This window comes from Eretmochelys imbricata, chromosome 12 (assembly GCF_965152235.1).
Source record: "Eretmochelys imbricata isolate rEreImb1 chromosome 12, rEreImb1.hap1, whole genome shotgun sequence".
NCBI lineage: Eukaryota > Metazoa > Chordata > Testudines > Cheloniidae > Eretmochelys > Eretmochelys imbricata.
In genome coordinates, this window is record NC_135583.1 from 14,295,143 (window position 1) to 14,310,052 (window position 14,910).

General features: G+C 39.1%; 1 protein-coding gene across 9 annotated transcripts in view; it reads right to left on the bottom strand.

Moving 5' to 3' along the window:
• Positions 1-14,910, bottom strand: part of CHD9 (chromodomain helicase DNA binding protein 9) — a 193,709-nt gene that overhangs the window by 158,245 nt on the left and 20,554 nt on the right. For all 9 annotated transcript variants that reach the window (XM_077831202.1, XM_077831201.1, XM_077831209.1 and 6 more), the window contains one exon: positions 11,320-12,925. In XM_077831202.1, coding sequence (XP_077687328.1) covers positions 11,320-12,759 — 1,440 coding nt within the window. In that variant the 5' untranslated portion in view covers positions 12,760-12,925. The remainder of the gene's footprint in view (positions 1-11,319; positions 12,926-14,910) is intronic.

Consider the following 14,910-nt stretch of genomic DNA (forward strand, 5'->3'; position numbering starts at 1 on the left):
ACACTGTATTTTTGTAAAAATATTTTCATAACATTTGGTTTTGCTAGTCTCATTCCAAAGTTGCAGGCAAGGCTGACAAGGAATATGTGAGGTAAAGTGCTTTGTTCTCATAATTAAAATGAGCTAAACCTTCGGTACGCCTCAAAACCTTCACTCTAATTATGTCAGTTTCAAAACACTGTATTGTAACTGATGTCTCATTCGAAGATGGGAGTATTCTTAAGAGAGTCTGAAGCATACAACAGTAATAAGTCTTAGCAGCAGGAAGAATTTTGTTAGACCTACTGTTCAGTTTGGCTTGGATCCTACATGCTCCTCACATACTGGACTAATCCATGAATTTCTCGCAACTCCACCCCTACTTTTCCTGGAATCCACTTCCTGTTCACCCTTCACCTAAGTATGCACACTCGAGGCCAATAGCCTGAAAGCTACTGTTAACAACTCTGGTTTCTGTTACTCATTTTCCTGGCAGGGAGCTCAGGCTCTGCTTCCTTTGCAGTACAGTATGCAGAGTAATAAGTAGGATCATATTTCACCACTGACTGCCATTCCATGAATCTCCAGGTTATAGAGGCTTTTTGCTAAGACAGAACTGACAGAAGCGACAAAACCAGCCACTATGGGCGGTCTCCCATGACCTTAAAACTAGTAGGTTACTAAAAATGATCAAAATCTTAAGAAAACATCTATATTTCATCTTAGCTGATCAAACCACTACAAAGCCTAGAAACGTGCACATACAGTATGGACCAGATTTATAACAACGTTTACAAACAGCAAGATTTTTTTTAAAGAATGTTGCAGTAAAAGAAATGCAGAACTAAATTTGGGTACAAACATAAGCAGAGGATGAAATAATGAAGTAGCAAACATAAAAACAAAGATGAACTGTGCTGCACCAAAAATACTTTCATTTTTTAACATCATGTCACAAATGGAAATGGTAAGTAAGGTGAAGGACAATTTTGTAAAATATTTTTTCCTCAGACACTGTTCAGCTTGTTGTCTCAAATTAGAGAGTCTATAAAAAAAACAGTGTATCAGTAAGAAGGATCTAAAATGGCAAAATAATAGTTCGTGTACATTTAGCCATATGTCTTCTAACATTTATAATGTTTACATAGGCAGATATGTGACACTGGTTGCTTCAATTTGGAAATATAAAGTCTGACAATTAGAGAATAGATTTCTTACCTATTTTCCGCCTGCCAAACCCTCTAAATTAAATTTCCACTTAAAATTAGCATGACCATTTATATTACTTGTCTTGTTTATATACAAGGCTTACCAGATGATATCGCAGCTATGGAAAGTGTTTCATTTCTATTGTTTAAAAAAGCAGAAGTAAAGTTTCATGCTTTTGCAGCACTGGAGACCCAGCCCTGGCAACTGAATTCCTCTCTTTACCAACAGAACATGCCGTGATCAGTAGCAATGCCAGTTCCCTCGTGACTGATATGATCGTATCCTGCACTATTCTGGACAAACCTTATGGAATTAAATTAAACCTTACTGCATTAAAGTTTAATACCTTTAGTGTCCATTGTATTGAAAACACAAATGTTTGCATACTACTGTGGGATTGTATGGAACTTCATTCGTAGGAGCACTGCCAGATGATCAAGGGAAGCGATTATTCCCCTATATTCGGCACTGATGAGGCCTTGGAGAATCCAAAGAAAGGCTATTTATCTAAAAATCCTGGCTTTAAACAGGATCAGGGCTTTTTGTTCTGATCCCCAGCAAATGGTCAGGACTTCCAGTTGACAGAGGGCCCCAATCCTTAGGGAAAGGTTGGAAGGACTGACACATGCCAGAGCCCATGTTGAAGAAAATAGGGGTGATCTTTGGTAAAATGTATTAGCAGCCATATAGATTCTTTTATTGTTTTTTCTGTAATGCTTTTTACCTTAAGAATAAATAGGCTTGCATAGGAAGTACTGTGGGGTAACTTATAACTACTGGCAATAGCACTGTGTGCCCTTGTTGAGGGGAGAAAAGTGAAGTAGACCTTCTTAGACAGACTGACTTTTCTGGAGAGTTCACAGCATCATCATGGAACTGTGCAACCTGGAAATACCCTGGTCAGGAGGGAGACAAATATGAGACTTCGCCCAAGCAAGATGACAGACAGGGAGGCAGAAGCCTGAGAGGGGTGCCCTTGATAGACTATAAACCGGTGGCGTGGGAGAGGAGATTTGTGACACCTCATACACTGCAAAACTCAATTTGGAGTAACCACCTCTGTGCGCCAAGAGGGTATTTCATCCATTCTCATTTAAATGGACCCTTGGCTCTTCTAAAAAGATCAAAATGTGACAAGGTAAAAATATCCATTGATACATACTGCATAAAGTTTTGCAAACCCCAAACTATTAAATTCATGACTCGGGTCCCAAAAAATCCTGGGACTGAATTAAAAACCTATGAAAATGTTAAAAAGCAATAAATGTTGGCAGCTTTTTTATTTGCCTTTTGGTTTTTGAGCCTGTAGGGTACATTCACAATGTTTTCAAGATTTTCCTCTCAACTGAGAGAACTAGAAACTTGCTTTAAAAACAAAATCAGAGATTCTCACATAAATCACAGGACTGCAGTAGCTAGATTAAGAAAAACACCAAATATTGCAAAACTTATGATAAAACCATGAGAGTTTGCTGGCTGTGCAGCATTGCCAAAGGAGCACTTCATAAGTCCAAAAGAAACAGTTTTTAAAAAGTATTTATCCACTGGAATAGAAGTTCGAAAACAGGCACCTGTTGATTTACACAGGTAGCTCAGAAACACATAAGCAAATGCATACATACACGTGTGTGTATATATAGATAGACAGACAGACACACACTCATTTTATCAAGCCAGTTCCTTAGGGTTAATTGTTCTGCACATGAACACGTAAGTCTGCAATTAAAAACTTACACAAGACAGGGACTTTCTAGCTCAGGGGACTGATAGCAGCATATGGACTTTTTCACGAATAGAGTGGTGACTTGAACCTTTCTAAACAATGATTTAAAGCAGAGGCTCTCAACCTTTTTCTTTCTGAGGACGCCCCAACATGCTATAAAAACTCCACCACCCACCTGTGTCACAACTGTTTTTCTGCATATAGAAGCCAGGGCTAACATTAGTGGGTAGCAAGAAGGGCAACTGCCTGGGGCTCTATGCCAAAGGGGCTCCTGCGAAGCTACATTGCTCAGGCTTTGGCTTCAGCCCCAGGTGGTGGGGCTCAGGGCCCTGGGCTTCAGCCCCATGTAGGGGAGCTTCGGCTTTCTACCCTGGGCCCCAGCGAGTCTAATGCTGACCCTGCTTGGTGGACCCCTTGAAACCTGCTCACGGCCCCCTGGTTGAGAACCACTGATTTAAAGCATTTCTCTTTGAAGCCTGTTTGGTAGCCAATCTGAAAAGGCTCGGTTGCTTCAGTCCCAGTTCCCGGTGGATAGATGTACACATTAACAAAAGACATAGTCAACTACTGGCACCCTTGCTGGATTTAGCCCACACGAAGTTAGAACTAGAGGTGGTCTCTCTATAACTTACTTAAAGGAATATTGCCCTTAGGTAGCTTTTATTTGCATTATTAAAAAGGACTCAAGTCTACAAGAGTCTCAATAAGGTATCTATAGACACCATTAAATTTAAAAAAATAAATTTTTAACATAACAAAAAGTGATTATTTGTGTTATTGTAGTTATTACCACAATAGCAAATTGGTAGTCTATTACAATCTGCTGACTTCCTCCAATGGATAGGTAATATAGTCCGGGGTGGCCAATCTGTGGCTCCGGAGCCACATGGGGCTCTTTAGAGGTTAATATCATAGATGCGGCTCCTTGTATAGGCATCGACTCCAGGGCTGGAGCTACAGGTGACAACTTTCCTATGTGCCAGGGGTGCTCACTGCCACTGTTCCCTCTAAGCTATGCACGTGTGCACATAGATCCTAAACCCCACGCACACAAAAATTTGCACAGAAGCACAATTTGCACAGAAGAAATTTTTTGCACACACGGCCTGTCAAAAATTAGAGGGAACATTGCTCACTGCTCAACCCCTGGCTCTGCAACAGGCCCTGCCCCCACTCCATCCCTTCCCACCCCCTGCCCATAACCTGCTGTGCCCTCACTCCTCCCTCCACCCCACCGCAGATCCTCCTGCATGCCACAAAAGGGCAACTGCCTGGGAGGTGTCAGGAGGGCTGCCAGTTGGTGGGAGGCAGTGGGAGCGGACGAGTTGATGGGGGGAGGAGGGGAGGCGCTGCTGATGTATTACTGTGGCTCTTTGGCAATGTACATTGGTAAATTCTGGCTCCTTCTCAGGCTCAGGTTGGCCACCCTGATATAGACAGTCAGATGGATACAGAGTAGTTTGAAAATTAGATGTACAGTAAAAGCTCTGTTATCCGGCACTCAGTTAACCAGCATTTCTGATATCTCCCAATACAAACCTTCAATCTAGTAACCGGGACTAGTATACTGCCCAGCATGTTATTCAATTGTACATTCTGGACTCTACTTTTATGCAAAAGAGGCAGAAGACAAGCAAGCAAGCTGATCTCAGGGATTTATTTAAAAAAAGCAGCTTCCAGGGAATGTGATAGGGTCATTACAAATTCAGCCCAAACTCCAACACCTGCTACATCTACAATGATAATTGGTGTTGATAATGATGACCCTGAGGCACTGCAAGATCCTGAAGTGCCTTCTGAATCAAAGATTAAATTATGTTCAGTATAGTTTTAATGTGAAGTGTATTTTTAGTGATCTGGGTGTACACCATGCACTGCCCATAGTGATATGTAGTGTCATAAGATAACCTACTGTATAGAAAACTTTATCTGTATACGCCTAAGTGCTTCAAGAAACCAACCACTCTGCAGTGCAGTACTGCTACTGGATTGGTGAGTACCTGTATACTATTTTATACTTTATTCATTTTATTGTATTCTAGTTCTTTGAAAATTGGTATTCCATTAGTAAACTATAACTCTCAGTTAACCAGAATATTCAATTAACCGGCAGCCCCCAGTCCCCAAACATGTCGGATAACAGAGCTTTTACTATAGTTGACCTTCTACCTGACTGCTTAATCAGGTCAATGAAACACCTGAAGCTAGACTAAATAAATCTGATTTTCATAAACCGTTTTATTGCACTGGGAGTTTAATATAGCACATTCCTCTACACTAAAGAATAGCCTGATGACTGCTGAACATCATTTTTTGTTCACCAGTTTATTCACTATGGTCCAAATATTTTTCTTGATGCACAGTAAATAGGCTGTGCATTGAGGAGGGTCACAGCTGTCATTATGGCAAGATCAAATCGATCCTTCGAGACCTCATCTATAGTGGGAAAATATATTGTGCTTGAAACATGTTAAACAATGCGGTAAACACAATTTTGAATTTATGGACAAAGAAAGTCATGTTTAAAAATGCTTCAGCTGATTGTGGTTAACCATATTTTTTAAATACAACTGTCCTTCGTCCACACTGAAAGCAATTTTTTAACATCATGTTATTCAACATATTTTCTAACACTATTCTTTTTTCCAGTACAGAAAATACCCCAAGCATCATTCTTATGGCTGCAGTATCACAGGTGAACACCTTCTTCTGCAAAGCATAAGAGAGAGTAACTGAAGAATCCAGCAACCCTTACCCCTCACTTTTTCTTGGCCTGACCCACTCCCAAAATCCTCTAGTTAGACTGCATGGCACACAGGAACCTGTAACACCTTGATTAGCCACTCATATCCATCCCAACCTGTGCAAGAGAACCTCAGTGATTTTGGTGTGTTCAGTGTGAGAGGAGGTTCCTCATTTTTATAAAGTAAATTAGGTTTTGGTTTTTGGGGGGTGTTCTTTTTTTTAAAAAGGAACCAGAATCTCCTATACATAAAAAGCAATTCCATGATATGACAGTACTTCATGTCTAATTTTTTTTATACTTTGAACATGGTCAACAGAAAGGAACACATTAATGCACAAATAGAGGGCATCACTGGGAATGTGGGATCGCAGGATTAAAAGGGTATTCAGGACACAAAATTTTGCAGTAGTTTGAGTTGGAAATTCCTCGTGAAACAAAGATTACCTGTGCAAGTTCTCTTTCCCTCACCTGCAGGCAATCAGGTAAAGAGTTAGACTTCATGCCCTATCTTTTAATTGATTTGGGTATTTTCAGAGGCCACTGAGAGCATCTTTTCCCCCTGCCAAAGAGATTCCCTGTAACTGGAAGGCTTCAGCTCATTGAGTTCCTCTAATATGAGTAACAACAGGTTAGATACCAAGGCAGTAGGTCCCTTGTAAATACCTAACCTAGGTAAGTACTACATCAATACTTTCAAAATCCCTCTCAATCCTAGTGGTACAGAGAAGCCCCACTAGTGTCAAACCTTATAGGGTAAAATTCACACATGGTAAAGAGGGCCAGCATATGGCAATCTGAATGACTTAATCTGTACTTTAGGGATATATCACAGGCCTATTATGCACAGGCATCTGTGTACTTCCTGCGTACCATGAAGAGGGTTTCTGTGTTGATCCCAGATAGGGTGGCAGAGAGACTACAAGGAGGTACACTAGAGGACAAGCCAAGGAATCTGTAGTTACAGAATTTCAGCGGCCCCAAAACCCACTGCAACTGCACAAAGTGCTGCAGTGGTTATTCTAATTTACAAGTTGTAATAGTAGCTGGGGAGAGGGTCCAGGGTCAGAACCATGTGTCTGGATGAGGGCAGGGAATGGACTTCACTTTCCAACTCTCCTCTGTTGTATCCACATAAAACTTGCTTATTTCAAGCTCTACGGACCTATCAGATACGGTTCTGATTTCAAGGTAAAATGCTGTTGAACTGCTTAGTTAATACAGTCTACACGACAGTAACAAAACTCTCAGCACGAGTTAAAACACAGCTCCCTCTCAAATACCCCCGTAATGAAGAAGGATCACCATTCAGCCTTATGACTACTCTTGTGCAGTCCCTCTTTCCAAGCAGTACAGACAGCAGTAACCAAAATAAAAGACATGGAAACCCCACAGTTTAATGTGTAGTTTTATTTTAAGCGTCAAGCTAATAATCTTGAAGTAAATTAGTGTTTTACGGTGGGAGATCCCACAAAGAGTAGGTTACAAGAGAGATGTAGAAGAATTCCTTAAGTAAATATATTTTCCTCCTTCCATGTTAAATAATTAAATGCAAAAAACCTATGTTAAGATAATTCATTTAACACATCAAAGTAAGGAACTGAAAGTGTTACACAACAAACCTCATGCCCATCAGCCACTAAGCCCCTGAGGTTAAAAACATTCCCTTGTGGGCATGTCACTGCATAATTGTCTCTTATGGAGACTTGCACCTTCTTCTGAAGTACTGGCCTTCATTGGGAAACCAAATATCTGACTAAACAGATCACAGATCTGTTCAAGTATAGCACTTTTCTATGCTCCCAAATCAAGCCATGCTAATTTGCTTGACTACTTACATTATACACACATAGTATTTTATGTGCAGACAAATTAAAATTGGCATAGGATTTTTCACTTCCTTATTTTTCTGATTTAATTTTGTAACAGTGCTGGAATGTAGGGTTTAACATTTAATTTATTTTCTCTCTTTTTAAAGAGGAAAAAAGATTGCTTGTGGCTAATAATGTTAACAAAATTTTCAAAACATAGATGACTAAGGCTGATATGGTCAAAAGTAAATAGCGGCTAGAGAGAGGTAACTAGTGGTGCCCCCTAGGAATTTGTTCTGGCACCAGTGCTGTTCCACGTATTCATAAATGATCTGGAAAAAGGGGTAAACAGCAAGATGGCAAAATTGGAAGCTGATACAAAATTACTTAAGATAGTTAAGTCCAAAGCAGACTTCAAAGAGTTACCAGGGGATCTCACGAAACTGTATGATTAGCAACAAAACAGCACATGAAAATTAATGCTGATAAATGCAAAGTAGTGGGGATTATGTTTTCCAGGCACATTGGAAAACATAATCCCCACTACTGTTACCACTCAAAGATTTTGGAGTCATTGTGGATAGTTCTATGAAAATATCCGCTCAATGGGCAACGGCAGTCAAAAAAAAACCTAACAGAAGGTTAGGAATCATTAGGAAAGGAATAAAAAGAAAAAAATATAATGATGCCACTATAATAAGCCCACAGCTTGAATACTGCATGCAGTTCTGGTCACCCCATCTCAAAAAAGGTACACCAGAACTGGAAGAGCTACAGAGAAGGGAAACAAAAATGACAAAGGGGATGGAACAGCTTCCATATGAGGAGAGATTAAAAAGACAGACTTTTCAGCTTGGAAAAGAGAGGGGATAGAATATAGGTCTGTAAAATCATGAACAATATGGAGAAAGTAGTGTTATTTACTCCTTCACATAACACAAGAACCAGGGGTCATCAAACGAAATTAACAGGCAACAAGTTTAAAAAGAACAAAAGCAAGTACTTTTTTACCCAACGCACAATCAACTTTTGGAACTCGTTGCCAGGGGATGTTGTGGATGCCAAAACTACAATAGGGTTCAAAAAAGAATTAGGTAAGCTCGTGGAAGATAGATCAATGACTATAAGCCAAGATGGTCAGCGATGCAACCCCATGTTCTGGGAGCCCCTAGCCTCTGACTGCCAGAAGCTGGAAGTGGACAACAGGGGATGGCTCGCTCAACGATTGCTTGTTCTGTTCATTCCCTGTGAAGTACCTGGCATTGGCCACTACTGGATGACAGGACACTGGGCTAGATGGACCCATTGGTCTGACTCAATATGGCTATTCTTATGTTGACAATCAGCAAACAATTAAAGATGGTAGTATTCTGAATGCCAATCAACATGGTTTTATGGAAAGTGAGACAAACTTTTTTTTTTTTTTTTAAAGGAGATCACAAGTTTGGTTGATCACGGTAACTGTTAATGCTAACTTAGTCCTACATGACATTCTGATAACATTATGTTATGCACAAAATCAATGTGGCACATATTCAATGGATTAAGCATTTGTTAACTGAAAGATTGCAAAAAAGTAACTGTAAATGGGGAATCATCATCCAAAGTGGGTGTTTCTACTAGAGCCTTACAGGGATCTGTTCTTAGCCTTATACTAGCCAACATCTTGAATATAAAATATTACGGTAAAATCTGCAAAGATACAAAACTTGATGAAGTGGTAAATAAGGACAGGTCCGTTACACAGACTGACCTGGACTGCTTGGTAAGGTGAATTCAATTGATAGTCATACCTTTTAATACAGCCAAAAGCAAGGTCATACGTTTAAAAACCAAAGAATGTAGGCCACAGTTATAAGATGGAGGACTGTATTCTGGAAAAACAGGGATTCTTAAAAGGACTTGAAGAAAGGAGTAAGGGATTATGGTAGGTAACCAGTTGAACATAAGCTCCCAGTGCAATGCTGTAGCTAAAAGAGCAAATGTGATTCTTGAATGTATAAGTAGTGGAATATCAAGTAGGATTAAGGAAATGTATATATGGCATCAGTGAAACCATTACTGGAATGAAAAAGGATGTTAAAATGTTCAAAAAAGATGTTCAATTGGAGAAGAGAGCTACAAAAATGATTTAAGTTCTGGAAAACATGCCTTATGTGGAGAGACTAAAGCTCAATCTATAGTATATCCAAGAGAAGGTTCAGAGGTGACTTGATCACAGTCTACAAGCAGCTACAGGAGGAAGAGATTTCTGATAGTACATAGAAAGGCATAAGGAGATTAAATGGTTGCAAGGTGAACCTAGTCCTAGACCAATTCAAACTAGAAATAAGAACACACAAAAAACAGTGATGATAATTAACTTTTGGTGATGTGGTGATTCACCAATCACTAACACCAAATATCTTCCTAAAAGGTATGCAGCAGCTCAAAGCGAACTTCTGGGCTTGATACAGAAGTTACTGGGTGTGGTGCAGGCCTGTGTTATACAGGAGTTCAGACTAGATCATAGTGGTCCCTTCTGACTTTACAAATCTGAGATTAAATGGCTTGGTGTCTTTCAAGTTCACACCACTGAGTTCAGTGGCGTGGAGTGAGTGTACATGTTTGGTGATGCAAGCTATAGAGTGGAGTTTTCTAAAAAGTTAGATTAACAGGACAGCATTGCACTGATTTACATGAATTCAGGTCTTGCTTATCCTGGTTTTCTGTGTTTGTTTTTCTGGAAGGGATAACTTGAGAACTAGTAAATGTATGAAATCACAAGAACAAAAAAGCTAACTAAAATCGAAGATGAAGTGATTTTTACTCAGTAATTTTCATCAAACACCTATTTAACATAAGCATATACCTAACAAACACGTGAAAATGAAGATCACTTTAAAAAAAGACTCAACACAGCCACCCACTCAATTAAGAGCTAAGAAATCTAATCCACTTCTCGTGTCCTCCACAGAGGCTATAAGCAACAAAAGGCAATAATGCAGGATTTAGCATTTCTGGTATTTAAAGTTTAGGTAAAACAATGAGTTTTTCTCCTTAGTTCTTCAGGCTTTCAATGAAGCAGCATTTTTTTTCCATTCACCTGAAATTCAACAGGCATTATAGCTTTCAGGACAGATCCCTGTCTTTCTACTCACTCAACAAAGTCAAAAAGTTACCTAGTAGGGAATATATACAACTGGTTACACTGCAGGTAGTAAAGTAAAAGCATTATACTATGAGAAAAATAGTCCCTCAAATTCTTAAAGCTATACTTTAATCTTTTTTATTAAAACGAAAAACTTCTTAAAATGAAAAGGAGGACTTGTGGCACCTTAGAGACTAACCAATTTATTTGAGCATAAGCTTTCCTGAGCTACAGCTCACTTCATCGGAATACAGACTAACACGGCTGCTACTCTGAAACACTTCTTAAAATGTATTTGTACCTAAATACACATTAGTGACAAATTCTTACTCTAACAAAAATAAGATTTAGACCGCAGCAGTCACACATAAGGTTCTTAGTTTCAGGCAAATACTGTAGTAGTATTTCTAAAACTAATTCTGTTGTAACCATTTTAGTACTTAAGGAAGCTAAATTATAGATATTATTCATCCATTTAGATAGGAGTATGAATTGTAAGTGTTCAGTGTAACAACCAATGTTTATATTTAGGGTTTGACTTTTTTAGGGATATGGGTTGTAATTTCTTTTCAAGGATAGAAGAGTTACTTATTCTTTACTAACAAATGACCAACAACAGATCAGATATTTTAGAGTTATCTGTGGACAAAGAATGAATACTTACCAATATGATTAAGTTCACTGGTACAATTAAGCCACACCCTCCCAAAAAAGGGCTACATACCTGCCCTTGCAAGGCTATACGATTTCTATCTTGTAGATGCCGATTAGAAACTGAAGAATGCCAGGGATGCATCTGACTTTGAGACTCTGTCCGAGCAATATCCGATGACTGTGTTATTTGCTGTGGGGTAATATGGTGTTCTAGGTCATGCTCTAATATGTGGCTTGAAGTGTCCTGAACAAATGCTGAATCATCAAATTGGGGTAGGAGGTCTTCCTGAAGGAGGTCCTCTGGATCAAGTCCTGTAAATGGTTCAGCTTGAGACTCAACTTGATGAAGTAAGTTCTCATCCAAAGATGAAAAACCATTGCTTTCTATAGGATCACTGAAATGGCTTATCTGAGAAGCAGAACCCGCAGAGGCTGGAAAATTAATGTTTACAGGAGAGAGTTTTGAACTACTGAAGCTGCCCTGAGAATGTGCTGAATGCAACATCTGGAAACTATTTGAATTCAAAGGTGTGTTAGGATTCAAGAGGTGCTCGGTGGTTTCTTGCTTGGTCCCTGTTTGAGATGTAAAGGCATCACTTCCAGTATAATCAGATAAAGGATGAGTTTGTTGGCTAGTAGAAAGAGCGGTAGAAGACTGTAAAAGGCTAGTAGGAGAAATGTGGTTATTAGAGTAAGAATATGGAGAAGGAAACCGCTGTGTATTATTAACAGAGCAAGGAGTCATAGTTGGAGATTGTCCATCAAAGTTTCCTTCTTGATTCCCACAAAAATGTATTGAAGCACTGGCATTTTGAGAAAACTGTTGAACAGAGAGAGGCTGCTGTGAAGTTGATGGATTAGCAATTTGAGGTGGATGAGTAACACTGACTCTGCGTGGAGCAGATACGTTAACCTCCATAAAGTTTTTTGGCTGATTCAGAGAGTCTTGCCCTGTGTTAATGTTGTTTCTGCTTTGTCGAGACTGCAGTGAGGCACACTGATGCTGCTGTTCGTTGGCCTGAAATAAGGCAAAGTCATGGTGTGCTACAAAACTTTTATTTTGCTGCATAGACTGAGAATGTCCTTGGTGAAAAGGGGACCCATTTTGATTTGGAACAGTTGTGTTAGTTTGATGACCCCACATAGGACTACCATCAGCCACATCAGGAAACATTCCATTGGATTGGTTTTGTGGATGGATTGGTGAGCAATTAAATTGAGTGTGTGGTGATAAAACACTGTCAGCTGGACTGCTGAAAGACTGATTTACTTGAAGTTTCAATGAATCATACTGATTTAACTGCTCAAATTCACTCATCTTTTGTTGAGTTTGAGTATCTTGCACATGGTTCAATGAGTCTATGTGCAAAGGCTCAAATTCTGCACCCAAGTTCAATTCATCAACTAGTGAAACAGGTCCAGGTTGTACAAAGGCATCATCCGACAAACCTTCTAACGTCTCGCTAAAAAGGTTGGCATCATCAAAAAAATCCATCATAGGATCAGTCATCTTGATACGTCCACACCGCTTCGTCTCTGAACTCCAAATGGAGTCAATTTAGCCTCTCTGCAGTGAGTAGCAACAGATTACTTCCAGTAGTCACCACCTTATCCAATGCATGTCAACATCCATTAGTGCTTCTGAAGAAATGTATGCCTTAAACTGTAAAAATATCCTAGGGAAGAAAGAATAAGAGCAATGACTTTAAACTTGTTTTTCTGGAGTTTTATTTTATTTAGTTTTTATTTCCTCCTCCCCTGGGTATTAGTTTGTCAATTTTACTCTATATTTAGATAAACAATAGTGAGCAATTAGACTCATTTTGGCTTTTTTAAAAAAAGCAACAAAAAACAGAAAAGACTGTCAAATTCTAATAATGAATGGGCTGCTTTATTTTTGTATCTGTGTCCCACAAATAAAATATGTAACTATTCATTTATTTCCTTTCCAATTTTATATTTTATACAGTTGAAGTAATATTACATGTAATGATTCTGTATATTCTAGATCAAGTAAAATCTGAGAGGAGAAAGGAAACAGTCCAAACACTGGAGAGAGACAAATCACTGGGAAACAACTTTAGTAAGATGAAGCTCAGATAACCTATTTCTTTCCATTAAACTGAATGAGTGCTTGGTCATTTCAATGAAAATCTTAATTATTCAACATTTTTGTTGTGATTTTCAGTCTAATTAACCTGTCAATTACCATTACACATTAATAAAATGGTTAAGTCACATACTGCTCATGGATTTTGTGCTTTCACAATGGCAACCAGGAAACATCAAGTAATGTATTTTTTCAACATTTTAATGTTTAAGAATGCAACAAACTGCAAATCAACTCTAGGTCAAATTTTTATAAGTGAACACATGCATAATTGTGTGTAAGCAATTGTGAAAACCTGTCCCTTTGCATATAAATAAGAGGTGGGTATGGTAATTATTCTTCAGCTGAACAGAACAAGTTACAGAAACATTACATTAGGTTTAGATTAATTTAATTTAAACCCACTTAACCAAGACACAGTAGAATCCACAAAGGCATAACTATTAAACAACTTTTACTGTATTTGGAATCAAAATTTTCTGCTTATGAGGTCAAATCCCCACTGAAATCAACAAATATAGAGGACAATCACCACTGGCAGGATCAAAACCATAAAAAAAAAAAATCTTGCGGAGAGAGTATGTATATGCCAAAAGGAAAAAGAGCAACTCATCAAGCTTTTGAACAGAATTGGCTAGAAATTTATTGGCAAAATTGAGCTATTCACAAGGTCCCTGAAATACAACATATTCATATTTCCATTCAACACAACACCCAATATGCAAGCTTGAATGAATTATGTTCTATTACTGCTATGTGTGATAGTTTGACTTCCTAGATAAGCAGAAAACTTAGTCTTCAAAAATACTGAAGAAATTACTTTAATATGTATTGGTCTTCTAACAGCATTCCCATCTCGTACGTAACTAACACTAACATTCAGATGGAAGAAAAAGTTTTAACTCTTGAAACCCACCATTGCTAAAACTTATCCAGGCTCCCCCAAATCTCTCTCCTCCAGTGATTGGTGAGGATGGAGTACTGTGTCCAGTTTTGGGCCCCACACTACAAGAAGGATGTGGAAAAATTGGAAAGCATCCAGCGGAGGGCAACAAAAATGATTAGGGGACTGGAACACATGACTTATGAGGAGAGGCTGAGAGAACTGGGATTGTTTAGTCTGCAGAAGAGAAGAATGAGGGGGGATTTGATAGCTGCTTTCAACTGCCTGAAAGGGGATTCCAAAGAGGATGGATCTAGGCTGTTCTCAGTGGTAGCAGATGACAGAACAAGCAGTGGGGGAGGTTAGGTTGGATATTAGGAAAAACTTTTTCACTAGGAGGGTGGTGAAGCACTAGAATGTGTTACCTAGGTAGGTGGTGGAACCTCCTTCCTTTGAGGTTTTTAAGGTCAGGCTTGACAAAGCCCTGGCTGGGATGATTTAGTTGGGGACTGGTGTTGCTTTGAGCAGGGGGTTGGACTAGATGACCTCCTGAGGTCCCTTCCAACCCTGATATTCTATGACCGACTCCCTGGATATGATCTCTGAACAGCAAGTTTTGTGATCTTCTGAAAGCTTACAGGGGCCCAACCCATATCCTGCAAAAGCCA